We start from the raw sequence: 15,874 nt of genomic DNA, 5'->3' as shown, positions 1-15,874 counted from the left end.
AATAATATGTCATGATTTTAACCTTTTGGCCATTAGCAATTCCTCACCGAATACCAGCCTTGACAAGCTCTCGGCCATAGAGAATACTTCTCCAAGTATAGGATGACGACCTCGGCTTGGCGTGTCCCAAAAATTGCAGTGGAGAAAATAATGTCCTTTGAGAATCTGAACACAAAGAGAATCTGGCTCAGTAAGAAGCCTCCAACATTGTCTACCAAGCATAGTCTGGTTGAAGAGTGAAAAATCATGGAAACCCAGTCTGCCAAACTTTTTTGGTGTGGGTAACCATTCCATGAACGCAGGTGAAGTTTCCTCTTACATCTTCTTTATCCCACTAATAATTGGCAACAGCTTATTTCATCCCTTCACATGTAGAAATGGGTATACGCAGGGAGTTCTATTTTTTTTCCTATAAAAAGAGGATAGACCGTTGGAGTTTCGGGCAAAAATATATAATACCAATTTTGTTTCACGTCAAGATCTGTGCACCGGTTCACGTCGGGACAGGATGGCGCAGATCGGTTTTGGAGTCCGAGCTCCAAGTTTAACCCAGCCACCCAAACACATCGGCCGCTTCTGTCACTCAAGTCCTCCATCTCCTCTCCTCTTCCTCACCCCAAACCCTAGCGCCCCATAGCGCGCGTCGCTACCGCCGCTCCTCCATACTGCCGTCTAGGTGCGGAATTAGAGCTGCCCATGCCCAACGGCAAGCCCGCCCCCGGCGATGGCCAGACCGAGGCCGCCGACACTGTCGATTCCGTGAAGGATTCGGCAAATCCCGAAAGCGCGGAGGCGGACGTGGAGGTGGAGGAACAGGGGGAGGACGACGCCATGGTGGATGCCGACGCCGACGCCGACGCCGTTGGTTCTACCAAGAATTCGGCGGTGCCTGAAGAAGGGGGTGCCGAGGAAGTGGGGGAGGAGCACAAGGGCGACGCCCTAGTGGATACGGCTGCCACCACCGTTGCGTCCCTTGACGATTCGGGGAAGGTTGAAGCCCAAGGTGCGGAGGTAGAGGTAGATGAGCGTTTAGGCGATGCCCTGGTGGATGTTTCTGTGGCTCATCAGGTCAAGACTGAGGCCCAGGGAAATGAGGGGGCGGAGACGGAGGGTGAGGCCCAGGGAAATGAGGTGGTGGAGACCAAGGTCGAGGCCCAGGGAGAGGAGGGGGCTGAGTTGAAGGATGACACCCAGGGAAATGAAGCTGCCGAGATGGATGTTGATAAAGCAGGAAATGGAGATGACCACACCGAGGTCAGGGTGGATGGTGACAAGGGCAGCTTGCTGAAAGAGGAAAGCGACAATGGTGGAGATAATAAGAAGGATGCCAATGGTGAGGATGAGCTAGTGTCGTCACTAGCTGGGGAGGGTGAAAACCAAAACTTGTCTGACAAGGTCTCAAACAACTCCTTCATGTTTGATTACACCCGTGGAGGCGATGACTCTGGGACGGAGGAGGAGCAGGCTGAGTTTATCAAGGAGCTTGACCGGTTCTACGCGATGAAATTAATGGAATTCAAGCCCCCAAAATTTTATGGTGAAGGATTGAATTGCCTCAAGTGAGTACCGCGGGCTTATCTTTATGTTTGTATAATAGAAAGTTATTCTGATTGCTGGATGATTTGACATTACCTTAATTTTTTTTGCAGGTTGTGGAGACAAGTAACTGGATTGGGTGGCTATGATCAGGTACTCATTCATCCCTTTGTGACATTATGCCAGGGCATCTTGTGTTTAGTTTTCTTTTTAGATCTATCCTGGTGCTTTCTGCTTTACAATATATGGTCTACAAACATGAAGCTGATAAGATCACACTTGATGCTTCCACATGTGGTTTGCTTACTTAATGAACAAATTATGTTTGGAAATGTTTGTCCGCTTATAGACATAGATCATTGAAGAGTAAAATGCATCCCTACAAATATTAGAGGGTCTCAAGTTAATCCTAAAACTTTCAAAACTGCAGATTCGGGTTCTAAAACTAGTTTACTGGGAGTCTAAGCAGCCCAGATCAGCATTGACTTGTTCACATGTCATTTTTTTTGCAGAAAGGACCTTATATAGGGTAGCCTATTTGCCTTCTGACATCGAAATGCATCTTACGTGTTCCCCGCATAAGTCGGCTTAGAGGCATCAGCTTTTTGTTGTGCACCATGTGTGCGGCACGCCGTCGATGTACCTCGCCCACTTCGGCGCATCTAAAGCGCGCAACACACTGAGCCATCTATGCACCGCTACTGTGGTGCCCGCGCAAGTTATCATAGCCACGGTGCCTGCAGATTTAGCTCTACTCTGGTAGCCTCAGTCATGCTCTCAACCTATGCATCGCAGATATCACGATCACCATTTATTTTTGTGCTCGTCATGCCGGTATGTGGCCACCGAGATCAGCTTCTTACGCCCTGCACAAATGGCGCCCATCCGCTAGACCCAGAGGTGCACGTCTGCTTCTCTGGACTGGGTTGAACACCGTCTTAGGCACCACCATGTGCTCAGACCATGTCCTTGCTACTCGTGTCGCACCTGAAAACTGCACCGCCAGCCCCAGGATTTCGTGACAACCGACAGTGGCAGCTACCTGGACCCGCTACACAGAATGTCAAGAACATTCCTCATCCAGCTCCGCCTGCTTGCCATGGAGCTGTCACTGCCAGCAATGGCCAAGGAGACACAAGTTGGTCACGAGGGTGACAGATCGTGAACCGCTCTAGACAGGCGTTTCGCGAGGCGAACTTCTGCCTTCTTCTTCCGCCGGTGAGGCTGCGGGTCCTCGACCCCTCCGCCCGTCGCTCCGGCAGCGGGAGGGGCCGGGGCCAGGGACCCCGGTGATTCCGCTCCGGCGTGTAGTTTGATTAGGCCTAGTCTTCCTTGGAGGCGTCACATCAGTGGCGGGATCGACGCCGCGTCGGAATAAGATGGTCCTGCTTTACCCCCACCTCGGTGATGCTTCAATTGGTAGCGCTGGGAGGCAGTTGGCCCCCTGTGTCTTGCTGGATTTCAGATCTGACGATGTTTGGTTGTGCTGGCCGGCGTTCATCGCTCTTCCCGACGAGGACGTTGTTTAGTACAAGGTCTGTTGCTGTTCTGGAGCATGTGATGTGGATGGTGGTTTGCGGTGGCGTCTTTCTTCTCCGATCTCAGTGGATGAAGGAGACGGTGCTGGGATCTGACGGGCTTGGGGATGATCCCCGGTCGACGAGCCACATAGTCTCGGTTCTGTCGCGTGCGGCAGACCGTTCAATCGACTCTCCTAGCAGCATGGTCTGCATTGGAGTTCTTTCAGATTTGGGAGAGATGGTTGCTATCGTCCATCTCCGGCGTTGCCATGGCGACGATGGAGTCCGATGATGCTTAAGAGATTGGATTTGCACAGGGATCTTTCTGGATCAAATTGTAAATCTTCTTATTTTCTTGGGGTCCTTGGTGCAAAGCTCCAGGACATTGTGTGTACATCCTGTAAGTTATTTGTTGAATGAACATGTGGTAATTCCTCTCAGAAAAAAAGAGGGTGACAGATCGTGAGGTGCTGTCACTCCGGCAGCTCAGTGCCCCTGGTTTGCACTAACAAATTACAGACATATATTTATAAGGGCTATTTTGCAAAAACTAGGCAATGGTCAACAACCACGTGAGCAGTTCAATTCCGATCTGGGCTACTTATGACTCCCGATGAACAACTTAAATAGAGACTTGGATCTGCGGTTTTCAAGTCTTAGGACTAACTTGACACCCCTCAAATAGTTATAGGACCTCTGATACATTTTACTCATCTTTTAATTTAACAACCTCTGTGCTTTTGTTACCTTTGTTATGCTATCATACTCATGTAATCCACTTGTCTATTCATCTGCCCAATTTGTTTGCACCCTATGCCTTTATATCAGATCCTGTTAACTGGATGCACCATACACAAAGTATGAAGCACTATGTTTTATTTAATACCTTTCTCTCCTCCATATGCTGTTTATAATCCTCGTTCAACTATTTAATTGATTATCTACTAATCTTTTCTCTATTGACAATGACTCAAGTTCTATCACCAATATAAAAAGTAAGGACAGATTCCATTCAGTTTGTTGGTAATAGAAATATGACCCAAAACCTCATGCTTACTGTCCTACCTGGCTGATGCAGCCAACAAGGCATTCCTCCCATAATCTTGCCTGGCATTATTATCATATTTTTTGTTTTCAGTAAGTGGGTTGCAAATTATATGATTTAACAAAAGCAATGACAATAATCACATCAGAAGGCAAAAGGTTAACCTTATTGAGCAAATCAGCATAAGTAATAAGGATTTATTGCAAACCCAGATTTCTATTTTTTGTAAAAACAAAACACGAGCCTGAATGATAGTTTAACCATGTGCAGAGGAAGCAATGGCACTAATCATAGTTTTTAATGATGATGAAATTCACCACGAGCATATATGCATACACAATTAGCAAACACGTGGTTGCTTAAGAGGAAAGTCAAGCTTTGCCCTTGACTTAATATCTCTTTTTCTCTCCAGAATGGGGGTAAGGTACATCTAGACTGTCTGATATTTCTTTGTTTGACTACAGAAGTATGCATGTGTTTACTTGTCATTTTGTAACTTTTGCGCGTAACTTTGCATAACCTTTATCAATGTGAGGTTGAATTCTTTCTTATGAGTTGCATTAACAGGTGACATCATGCAAACTATGGCGTCAAGTGGGAGAATCATTCAAACCTCCGAAGTATGAATTCAACCGTTTGTCTTCTGCAATAATCCCTTCCTGGCCTTCTCATTTGATGAATCTCTATTGTAATTGTGCAATGATGGAGTTGGAACGTAATTGACATGTTGTTCTTTCTGTACTCTCTCCTATCACGTAACCAACATGTTTTATGCAGGACGTGCACAACTGTTTCATGGACCTTCCGCAACTTCTATGAGAAGGTACCTCTCTATATTCCCACGGATGATCATCTCATTGCTTATAACTCCTCACTTGCTATGCTCTTGTGGTTGAATCCTGTTGTGTGCTATGAATGCCATGATAGTTGCTTGAGCAAGACCTTTTGCACTTACATAGATTAACTCGTTGAAAGTTTTACCAAGTTCCTAGCATAGAACTATGCCATAAGTCCAATCTCCAGAATTGGTAATCTTGTTCAAACTTAATGCTACATGTTATGGGGATTATGTTTTCCCTTCAGTGTCTGAATGCAAATGCAGTTTGTGTTCTCAGCAGGGAAGAAACCGAGAGTGCAATATATTTGTAAACCTCTCTTCTTGTTTTATGAAGAATGGTTGAATAATATAAGTCAGTGTTGATACCCCCCTCCTCTCCCTGTTTCCTGCGGACCTCTTTATTGTTTTTTTCTTTCTCACAGGCACTCCTTGAATACGAGAAACACAAGATTGAAACTGGCGAGTTCCATGTGGCTGCATCTACTTTAACCGAGCGAATTGCTTCTGATAGTCAGGTACAATGTTATGATCTATTATGCTAGCTATTTTATGTTCTTTGATCAAATAGAGAGGAGTCATGTGTAACTAAGTTAACAAGAAATTGTTTCAAAACAGTGAAAGTCCATTTTTGCACCTAAACTTGTGATCATTCTTTGAAGTAGTATGAGCAGGAATATCTTTTTAGATGAGCAACTTTTGGGCTTGAGAAAAGAGGTTGTAATTTTTCTACAGGTGGGTGGAAGCCTTGCATCAGGATCTGGAAGAGCTAGAAGAGAATCTGCAACTCGCGCCATGCAAGGCTGGCATTCGCAGCGCTTGCTTGGCAATGGTGAAATTGCTGATCCAGTAATTAAGGTATTTGTTGCTTGAAGTCAAAGGTCATTAGTAATCGTGTTTTGTTGTATAACTAACATCCTAATTTCTTTCAGGATAAAGCGGCTATGCCTGTCTTGAAGAAGGACAAAAATCCAAAAAGCAGTGGTAACTTTTCTGGACATCATTTGTTAGACATCTGTTTACAAGAATATATATTGACTATTGCATTCATATAGGTCTGGCCAAGAGGAAAAGGACACCAACCTTGGAAGATGAAAAGGCAACACCATACAAATCTGAGAAGCTACAGTAACTCTCCTTCTTCCCAACTCTTTATTACCATCAAATAAATCTTGCAAAGCCTTTTATTTCATTGCTGTTGAGAATCATTAAGAACTCTGCAACATTGCCACCAGCCCATAGAGTTCATTCTATTCTTTTGCATGTCATAGTTGAATTATGACCCACAAGGTCTATCCAGTCTACCAAGTAGGCTTGACATGCGAGTGCTAGATCCCTCCTATCCCCTTGGTCATGGTTTTTCATGGGTTTGATTGGGTGAAAATAATTGCTATTTGGCAGAAATGACTCGACAGTTATTGACATGGGCCCTCCTGCTGATTGGGTGAAGATAAATGTTAGGAGAACTGTGAGTATCTCATTTTATAAGTACAAAGTTATTCTTTATGTTCTTTTAGTACATTTGTACTGTTTCCCCATGGGTCTCTACTCCAATAGTTCTCAGTACATTTCTGAAACTTTTAAAGCTGTGCCAGCAAACTGCTTATTCTATTTAAAATATGTAAATCTTGGTTAGATCATGTGACTGTTGACCTATTATGTGTTTAGAACCAAGCATGGCTAACCAAAAAATCAGTAGGATCTTTTTTATATAAAAGAAAATTTATGTTTCCTTGCAGAAAGATTGCTATGAAGTCTATGCATTGGTTCCTGGCCTTCTTCGTGAAGAGGTAAATAAAATAAATCTTTCAGTGCTGCAAAAGTTGGAATGGTGAGATTGCTTACAGATTTATCTTGATACATCTTTTGTTGTAGGTACATGTTCAGTCAGATCCCGCTGGCCGCTTGATAGTTACTGGAGAGCCTGAGCAACTTGATAATCCTTGGGGTGTTACTCCATTCAAGAAGGTTTGTCAAAAATCTACATTGTATTCTGAAGATTTTTATTTTTGCACCAGATTTGTTGATACTCAAAATGGTACAATCTGCAGGTCATTAGTTTGCCCTCCCGCATCGATCCTCACCAAACCTCAGCTGTTGTCACTCTCCATGGGCAATTATTTGTTCGTGCACCGTTTGAGCAGTCAAAATCATGACATTCTACTTGACTAAGCAGAATAATACATGTATGCTTTCGTTTCCAAGAGACACACAGCAATCGCTGCACTATTTTATTCCAGAAAGTTATCGTCTCTAAGAAAGAACGGAAAATGAATTTCGAAGATGCATTATTGAGGAATGTTAGTTAACTTGTAGACACACGCGTGGATGGTCTCTTATGCGTCAGTAGCACTAGATTGTTTCACGAGTTATAAATGGCAATACTGAAATAATACTCCCTCCATCCCATAATATAAGACGTTTTTGCAAGCTATCTTATATTGTGGGACGGAGGGAGGAGTAATAATAATAATAATAATTTCTGGTCTGGTCACAGTGGACCTGTGTTCATCATTTTCATTTGCATATTGAACACAGAACACTTATCTTCCAACTGCCACACACCTTGACTTACCTTCTTCGTGCAGGTTGCCTTGCTGGTGGGATCGTAGGATGGTTGCAGGTTGCCCACCCTGATCTTTGTTCGTCTAGTTCGTTGCTGCTTCAAGGCTCTTCAGTGGTGCTGTATGTTCTGTGTATTGATTAATTCTAACTAATTAGATGGCTTAGTACTGTGCATTGCCTGTGACATTTAGCGTAAGTTCCACCCTCCAAGCTTGTAGCCTAGGTTCCTGATGCTCAAATGTTCATGGTTTATTCGTTCCCTTTTCCGTTTAGCCATCAAAGGATAATGATTTGTAGCGTTGTAGCTTTATTATTCCTAATACTTGAGTTTGTCATCATACTTCCGGACATAGATGCGGATGAAATTCTGGGTATGTCATGTAACTGTTGCTGTTATACAAAACCATTGCATTCGCTTGACTGAAAATAATGGTTCTTTAGGCCTTGTACAATTTAAGGTGCTTACAGAGGGTACACACTTAATTAGACGTCTCTACTGTAGAAATACGCATTGGTCCTTCAGAAAAACCCAGTTTCTTTTTCTTTTTTTTGAGACAACCCAGTTTATTTTTCTAAACACCATCCTTAGCATTGTACGAGGCCCGGGTGCTGCTTGGACTCGCCGTGGGCTGGGCCGGGGACACGGTGCTGCAGGCTGACGTGTGGAGCTTCGACCGGTGGCTGACTGCTACAGGCCGAGGACACGGTGCTGCAGGCTGACGTGTGGTGCTTCGACCGGTGGCAGCGATGCTGTGACGGGAATCAGGATGCAAGTGGCGTTAGCGACGGGATGCATGGTACAGGCGAGCCGGCGACGGCGATGCTGCAAGCTCGTAACCCCGAAGTTGTTGCAACGTATGCGTTACGTATCCATATTATTTAAAATTGCCTGACAGTATTAAAAGCGGAAAAAAGATTAAGAAAAATGATGCATTGGCATGGGTCACTCTGGTAGTTATATAAAAAAATGGTCATTTTAGTATAAATAACAACAAAATGGTGCCCCTCACAAAAATCAGGCCGTTGTAAAAGAATACGACAATTAATATGGATCGAAGCAAGTGGCGACTGCAATCATCACACAACAATAACTGGCATCCTGCTCAGCATGGGGAACCGGGTCCTTTAACATACAGAAGGAAAGTCACGGTACTACAGTGCTAGTCTATTGTAAATGAAAAAAGAAAGTTAAGGAAAGTCACGGCATCATCAATTTGTTTGTATATAATTACTATAAATGTACTCCTTCCGTTCCTAAATATGTCTTTTAAGAGATTTTAAATCGACTACCATATACGGATGTATATAGACATATTTTAAAGTGTAGATTCACTCATTTTGCTCCGTATATAGTCATTTGTTGAAATCTCTAAAAAGAGCTATATTTAGGAACGGAGGGAGTACAAAGTAGATCATCAATTTGTAAATTAATTTAAGTCGTTTTAGTCATAATCATATGGATCGAAAAAAGGGATGTTAGGACAATGTAGCTTCTCTAACTTTCCTTCTCAATATTAGAGGATCCACTTCTGAATTATGGTGGCATCATCACATCACTGCCTCACTAGATAAAAGTAACTGAAGCCACCATTTAATTCCACCTTCATCCAACGGAAGCAGTAGTATACTTCCCAAGTTTAGCAGCTTTTATAGGGTAGGCTGGTCCGGTTAAAGTCAGCATGGTGCGGTCTTCCTCATTGGCTGCTTCTGCACTTTTGTCAGGGAAGAACCAGCCTCTTCTCCAGGATACCATCTACACCTCTAAAAGCAAGTATAATAAGGTGATGTAAGCTGGCTGTAAGGATTTAAATATTGTATTATTGTTGAGGTGAAAGAGAGAGAAGAGGAGAGAGAAGGGATGCGGGCTGCAGACTTACAGCCGATTGTAGCACGAGCTCCAAGAAGCTTTGTGAGAGTGGAAGGTGGGCCATATGTTGACAAAGGAGTATTTTCTTATAGCCAACTATTATACGTGTTAGCTATTGCACTGGTTATAAGTGACATGACAACATGTTATAGCCAGCAGTTGGCTATATTATTAACCATGCTCTAAGCTACACTTTTTGCCATGCTAAACCATCTGAAAATACATGGCATGCTGGGGCAGCGGTCAAATCCTTCCTCAATGACTACTTCTGCACTTTTGTCAGGCAAGAACTAGCCTCTTCTCCAGGATACCATCTACACCTCTAAGCTACACTTTTTTGCCATGCTAAACCATCTGAACCTACATGGCATGCTGGGGCATCTGCCCAATCTGGAGCATTGGGCATGCCCTAATGCTATGGGAGTTGATGACGCATGGACAGAGGCACAAGTATTCACAGAGGCCCAGTCTTGTGTGTGTTTTTTTTCTTCTGAAAAAGTCCACCTATCATTCAATAATCAATATCTCTATCTATACCAATATAAAAAGACTCAAAGGTGCAGATCCAATAAATCCCGACTATCAAAAAATGGCAATCCAATGACCTATATTACTCCAAAGGTGAGTGCTAAACATGTTTAGCGTTCGATTCGTATCATACCAAATACCAACGTGTATCATACCAAATACCAACGTCTACGCTAGCCACATAATTAATGTGTCATTGATATCCTACCTAATATCAATGTGCAATTAATTTTCTTCATAATATCAACTTGCATTGCACATATTTACTAAAAGTAGTACAAAGATCCCAATAGTAAAAATTACAACTAGGTTCACGGACCACCTAGCGATGACTAGAAGTACTCGAACGAGCTGAAGGCACGCCGCCATCATCCCCCCTCCCGCACAAGAGGCAGTCAAACCTTGTTGTAGTTGATAGTTGGGAAGTCGTCATGCTAAAGCTCGAAGGACCAGCGCACCAGTCCAGCATCCAGAAGAACGTAAATCGGAAAGACTATACATGCAAACACACGAACGATCACGATATCCAAATCCAACCGGATAGGTTGGAGACCAACGCCGACCTGAGCCAGGTGGATCCGATGGAAACACACCTCCATGCACCCCCCCGTCGTAGCTAGGCACACCGCCAAAATGGGGATAGGATGGAGTGGACATTATTTGGACAATGGGACACCTCCACCGCCCAGATAAAAACACCAATCCCGTGAGCCGTCGTCTCAGCTATGGTCAAAAGCGTCAGAATAACTCGGCAAACCAAAGTACGGGGAGAACTCCAAACTACAACTACTCTACCGCTAGATCTAGGGCAACTGCATTCCCTTAGTGCCGAAGAGGCCAACTGAGGAGAAGGGAGGAGGTCAATGAAGAAATGAGGGGAGGTTCTCACGGAGGGAGCAAATGTGATATGGTATTACAAACTGTTAGGACATCTCCAATGTGTGCATCAAAACGGACACACGTCCCTTGACAACGGATAGGAGCCAGGCATCCAACCCTTTGCACCAAATGTCCGCCTACATTTCAAACGGATAATTCCTGAACGAGCGAAATTCATGTAAATCAGACGAAATTTAAGCATGTTTCATATGTATTACATGCAAACCAGATACTATTTAACAAGTTCAACTATTTTTTAAAGTAAACTAAACTATGCGAGGTACCAGACGATGACCTCGTAGGCATGGCTCCGAGGCCGTCATTACCTTCATCGTTGTCCATGTCTTTGTCGTCGTTCTAGTGGCATACAACCTCCCACGGGCAGCGGCAGCCCTGATTGGTCGCCGTTGCGTGCTCGCGGCGAAACCCTTCCGCTTCTCGCAGATGATCGCCTGTGTCCGACTCGCGGTGACGGGCGGGCGTGGACTCTGACCCATGACACCCACCCTTGCCCTTGCTCTTGACGATGAGGGCAATGACGGTGCACTCAGAATCGGCCAGCCCGATCTTGTAGAGTTGGTCGCCGATCCGGCGCCTGCGGCATGATGACGTCTACGTAGTGGTCCTAGACCGATCCTCCACCCAGGACAATGCGAGGTCCTGATCGAATGATGAGTGTATTTTTTACATACATTTCCACAATTGTTCGAACAGGATAATCCCAAATATTCCAAGGAAATTACTTTGAACTTTTTAGTAATTTATATCAATATCAATATGAAGAGAGCGAGTTGTGGAGATCCAACAAACCTCGCCCGTTCAATCGCAACTATGGAATGGTCTTTGGCGCTGTGGTCTTTAGTGTTAAACATGTTTAGTACTAATCACATCAAGTACCCTTCAATACTTTATATCATGCCTAAGAGTGAAATGCATAGTAGGTCCTTGAATTACTTCAGGGGTGTGACTTAGGTCCTCAAACTATGAAAATCATCATCCAGGTCCTCGTAGTACAATAAGTGTGTAATGCTAGGCAAAATATAGGTCCTCAGACTACTTTAGTATTGAACTGATTTTGGACCTGGATGACACATTTATTGCACTCCGAGGACCTGGATGATGATTTTCATAGTTCGGGGACCTACGCGAGACCCCTGAAAAAATTCAGGGACCTAGATGCACTTCATGTAGGGGAACGTAGCATGCAATTTCAAAAATTTCCGACAATCACACAAGATCTATCTAAGAGATGCATAGCAATGAGAGGGGGAGAGTGTGTCCACGTACGCTCATAGACCGAAAGCGGAAGCGTTAGCTTAACACGGTTGATGTAGTCGAACGTCTTCGCGATCCAACCGATCAAGCACCGAACGTACGACACCTCCGAGTTCTGCACACGCTCAGCTCGATGACGTCCCTCGAACTCTTGATCCAGCAAAGTGTCGAGGGAGAGTTTCGTCAGCACGACAGCGTGGTGACGGTGATGGTGATGTAATCCGCGCAGAGCTTCGCCTAAGCACTACGACAATATGACTGGAGAAGTAAACTGTGGAGGGGGGCGCCGCACACGGCTAAGAGAACAATTGATGTGCTTTGGGGGTGCCCCCTTGCCCCCGTATATAAAGGAGGAGAGGGAGGAGGCCGGCCCTAGGGGCGCGCCAAGTGGGGGGGGGGACCAACTTGGACTCGTAGTCCTAGTCGCCCCCTTCTTTCGGAGGGGGAAACGGGGAATGAGAGGGAGAGGAAGAAGGAAAGGGGGGCCGCCCCCCTCCCCTTGTCCAATTCAGACTGCCCATGGGAGGGGGGGCGCCACCCCTTGTGGGCTACCCTCTCTCTCCCCTATGGCCCATGTAGGCCCATTACTTTCCCCCGGGGGTTCCCGTAACCCCTTGGTACTCCGATAAATATCCGAAACACTCCGAAACTATTCCGGTATCCGAATGCTATCGTCCAATATATCAATCTTTACCTCTCGACCATTTCGAGACTCCTCGTCATGTCCTTGATCTCATCCGGGACTAAACAATCTTCAGTCACCAAAACACATAACTCATAATACAAATCGTCATCGAACGTTAAGCGTGCGGACCCTACGGGTTCGAGAACTATGTAGACATGACCGAGACACATCTTCGATCAATAACCAACAACGGAACCTGGATGGTCATATTGGTTCCTACATATTCAACGAAGATCTTTATCGGTCAAACCGTAATGACAACATACGTCATTCCCTTTGTCATGGGTATGCTACTTGCCCGAGATTCGATCGTCGGTATCTTCATACCTAGTTCAATCTCGTTACCGGCAAGTCTCTTTACTCATTCCGTAATGCATCATCCCGCAACTAAGTCATTAGTCACATTGCTTGCAAGGCTTATTATGATGTGCATTACCGAGAGGGCCCAGAGATACCTCTCCGATACTCGGAGTGACAAATCCTAATCTCGATCCATGCCAACCCAACAAACACCTTCGGAGATACCTGTAGAGCATCTTTATAATCATCCAGTTACGTGTGACGTCTGATAGCACACAAGGCATTCCTCCAGTATCCGGGAGTTGCATAATCTCATAGTCAAATGAATATGTATATGACATGAAGAAAGCTATGGCAATAAAACTGAACGATCATTATGCTAAGCTAACGGATGGGTCTTGTCCATCACATCATTCTCCTAATGATGTGATCCCGTTCATCAAATGACAACACATGTCTATGGTTAGGAAACTTAACCATCTTTGATTAACGAGCTAGTCTAGTAGAGGCTTACTAGGGACACGATGTTTTGTCTATGTATCCACACATGTATCAAGTTTCTGGTTAATACAATTCTAGCATGAATAATAAACATTTATCATGATATAAGGAAATATGAAATAACAACTTTATTATTGCCTCTAGGGCATATTTCCTTCAGTCTCCCACTTGCACCAGAGTCAATAATCTAGTTCACATCGCCATGTGATTTAACACCAACAGTTCACATCACCATGTGATTAACACCCGTAGTTCTCATCGCCATGTGACCAACACCCAAAGGGTTTACTAGAGTCAATAATCTAGTTCACATTGCCATGTGATTAACACCCAAAAAGTACTAAGGTGTGATCATGTTTTGCTTGTGAGAGAAGTTTAGTCAACGGGTCTGCCACATTCAGATCCGTATGTATTTTGCAAATTTCTATGTCTACAATGCTCTGCATGGAGCTACTCTAGCTAATTGCTCCCACTTTCAATATGTATCCAGATTGAGACTCAGAGTCATCCAGATCGGTGTTAAAGCTTGCATCGACGTAACTCTTTATGATGAACTCTTTATCACCTCGATAACCGAGAAATATTTCCTTAGTCCTTTAAGGATAATTTTGACCGCTGTCCAGTGATCTACTCCTGGATCACTATTGTACCCCTTTGCCAAACTCATGGCAAGGTACACAATAGGTCTGGTATACAACATGGCATACTTTATAGAACCTATGGTTGAGGCATAGGGAATGACTTTCATTCTTTCTCTATCTTCTGCCGTGGTCGGGTTTTGAGTCTTACTCAACTTCATACCTTACAACCCAGGCAAGAACTCCTTCTTTGGCTGATCCATTTTGAACTCCTTCAAAATCTTATCAAGGTATGTACTCATCAAAAGTCTTATCAAGCGTCTTGATCTATCTTTATAGATCTTGATGCCCAATATGTAAGTAGCTTCACCGAGGTCTTTCTTTGAAAAACTCCTTTCAAACACTCCTTTATGCTTTCCAGAAAATTCTACATCATTGCCGATCAACAATATGTCATTCACATATATAAGAAAGGTTGTAGTGCTCCCACTCACTTTCTTGTAAATACAGGCTTCACCGCAAGTCTGTATAAAACTATATGCTTTGATCAACTCATCAAAGCGTATATTCCAACTCTGAGATGCTTGCACCAGTCCATAGATGGATCGCTGGAGCTTGCACACTTTGTTAGCACCTTTAGGATTGAGAAAACCTTCTGGTTGCATCATATACAACTCTTCTTTAATAAATCCATTAAGGAATGCCGTTTTGACATCCATTTGCCAGATTTCATAAAATGCGGCAATTGCTAACATGATTCGGACAGACTTTAAGCATCGATGCGAGTGAGAAAATCTCATCGTAGTCAACACCTTGAACTTGTCGAAAACCTTTTGCAACAATTCGAGCTTTGTAGATAGTAACACTACTATCAGCGTCCGTCTTCCTCTTGAAGATCCATTTATTCTCAATGGCTCGCCGATCATTGGGCAAGTCAATCAAAGTCCATACTTTGTTCTCATACATGGATCCTATCTCAGATTTCATGGCCTCAAGCCATTTATCGGAATCTGGCTCATCATCGCTTCCTCATAGTTCGTAGGTTCGTCATGGTCTAGTAACATGACTTCCAGAATAGGATTACTGTCGGGGGAAACGACACCTATGGGATCACGAGGAATCCCTTTTGCTACGGTTGGCAGGCGCGGGGCTGTGGAGAGATCGGGATTGAGAGATCAACGCATGGGGATTATCCAGGTTTGGGCCGCAAGTGATGCGTAATACCCTACTCCTGCTGGTTTACGTTTATCTGGTGTTCTTGGACTAGCTACAAAGCGTGCAGGGTCCAAAAAATCCGAATCCTTCCTCAGTACACCGCGGGCCTCCTTTTATAGTCAAAAGGGGCTGCCACAGTGGCACACAGGAGGTGGAAAGTTGTACAGTAGTCGAGTCTATCTCCTGGCACCATGGGACAAACACATTTAATGCGCTGCCGATGTGCCCTTCTTGCTTTATCGGGGACGGCAAGGAAGCTCGTCCTAGCTGTCGCTGCCTCACCTGGCTTCGACGCGCGTCCGAGCTGACGAGGCGTGTAGCGCCACGCTGGCTGGCTGGCTGCTGAGTTTGTGCGGTCGCAGAGTCTTCACGAAGATCTGCATGCCACCACACAGGTGCTTGCTGAGTTGGCCTAGAGGCCGCACGTCGCCACGCAGGTGCTCGCCTAGTTGGTGGGCTGGCAGCTGCATGGGAACGGCGGTGGAGTCTTGGCAGATGTGGGCCTGGCTGCGGCCCCGCGGATGTCTCCGGCAAGAGTCTTGCCG

The 15,874-nt window shown here is 44.7% G+C and overlaps 1 protein-coding gene across 1 annotated transcript; it reads left to right on the top strand.

Annotated features, from left to right (window-relative positions):
• Window positions 1-543: 543 nt before the first annotated feature.
• LOC123052772 (AT-rich interactive domain-containing protein 6) lies at window positions 544-7,928 on the top strand. Its single transcript, XM_044476112.1, has 13 exons — window positions 544-1,559; window positions 1,650-1,689; window positions 4,669-4,721; window positions 4,879-4,924; window positions 5,362-5,454; window positions 5,672-5,794; window positions 5,869-5,920; window positions 5,992-6,064; window positions 6,338-6,404; window positions 6,676-6,726; window positions 6,812-6,904; window positions 6,988-7,122; window positions 7,525-7,928. Exons 1-12 carry the CDS (start codon window positions 697-699, stop codon window positions 7,090-7,092), a joined length of 1,659 nt encoding a protein of 552 aa, XP_044332047.1. The 5' UTR covers window positions 544-696; the 3' UTR covers window positions 7,093-7,122; window positions 7,525-7,928.
• The last annotated feature ends 7,946 nt before the right edge of the window (window positions 7,929-15,874 follow it).

The sequence above is a fragment of the Triticum aestivum genome, chromosome 2D, assembly GCF_018294505.1.
Source record: "Triticum aestivum cultivar Chinese Spring chromosome 2D, IWGSC CS RefSeq v2.1, whole genome shotgun sequence".
Classification (NCBI taxonomy): domain Eukaryota; kingdom Viridiplantae; phylum Streptophyta; class Magnoliopsida; order Poales; family Poaceae; genus Triticum; species Triticum aestivum.
Note: the sequence above shows the minus strand (reverse complement) of the source record. Positions and strands in the feature narration are given on the sequence as shown.

What these genes read in the sequence shown, in the direction of transcription:
- LOC123052772 (XM_044476112.1), top strand. Translation starts at nt 697, where the DNA reads ATGCCCAACGGCAAGCCCGCCCCCGGCGATGGCCAGACCGAGGCCGCC. An exon ending in GATTGGGTGGCTATGATCAG is followed by an intron (nt 1,690 to 4,668) that starts GTACTCATTCAT and finishes TTGCATTAACAG; the next exon opens with GTGACATCATGCAAACTATG. An exon ending in TACAAATCTGAGAAGCTACA is followed by an intron (nt 6,065 to 6,337) that starts GTAACTCTCCTT and finishes GCTATTTGGCAG; the next exon opens with AAATGACTCGACAGTTATTG.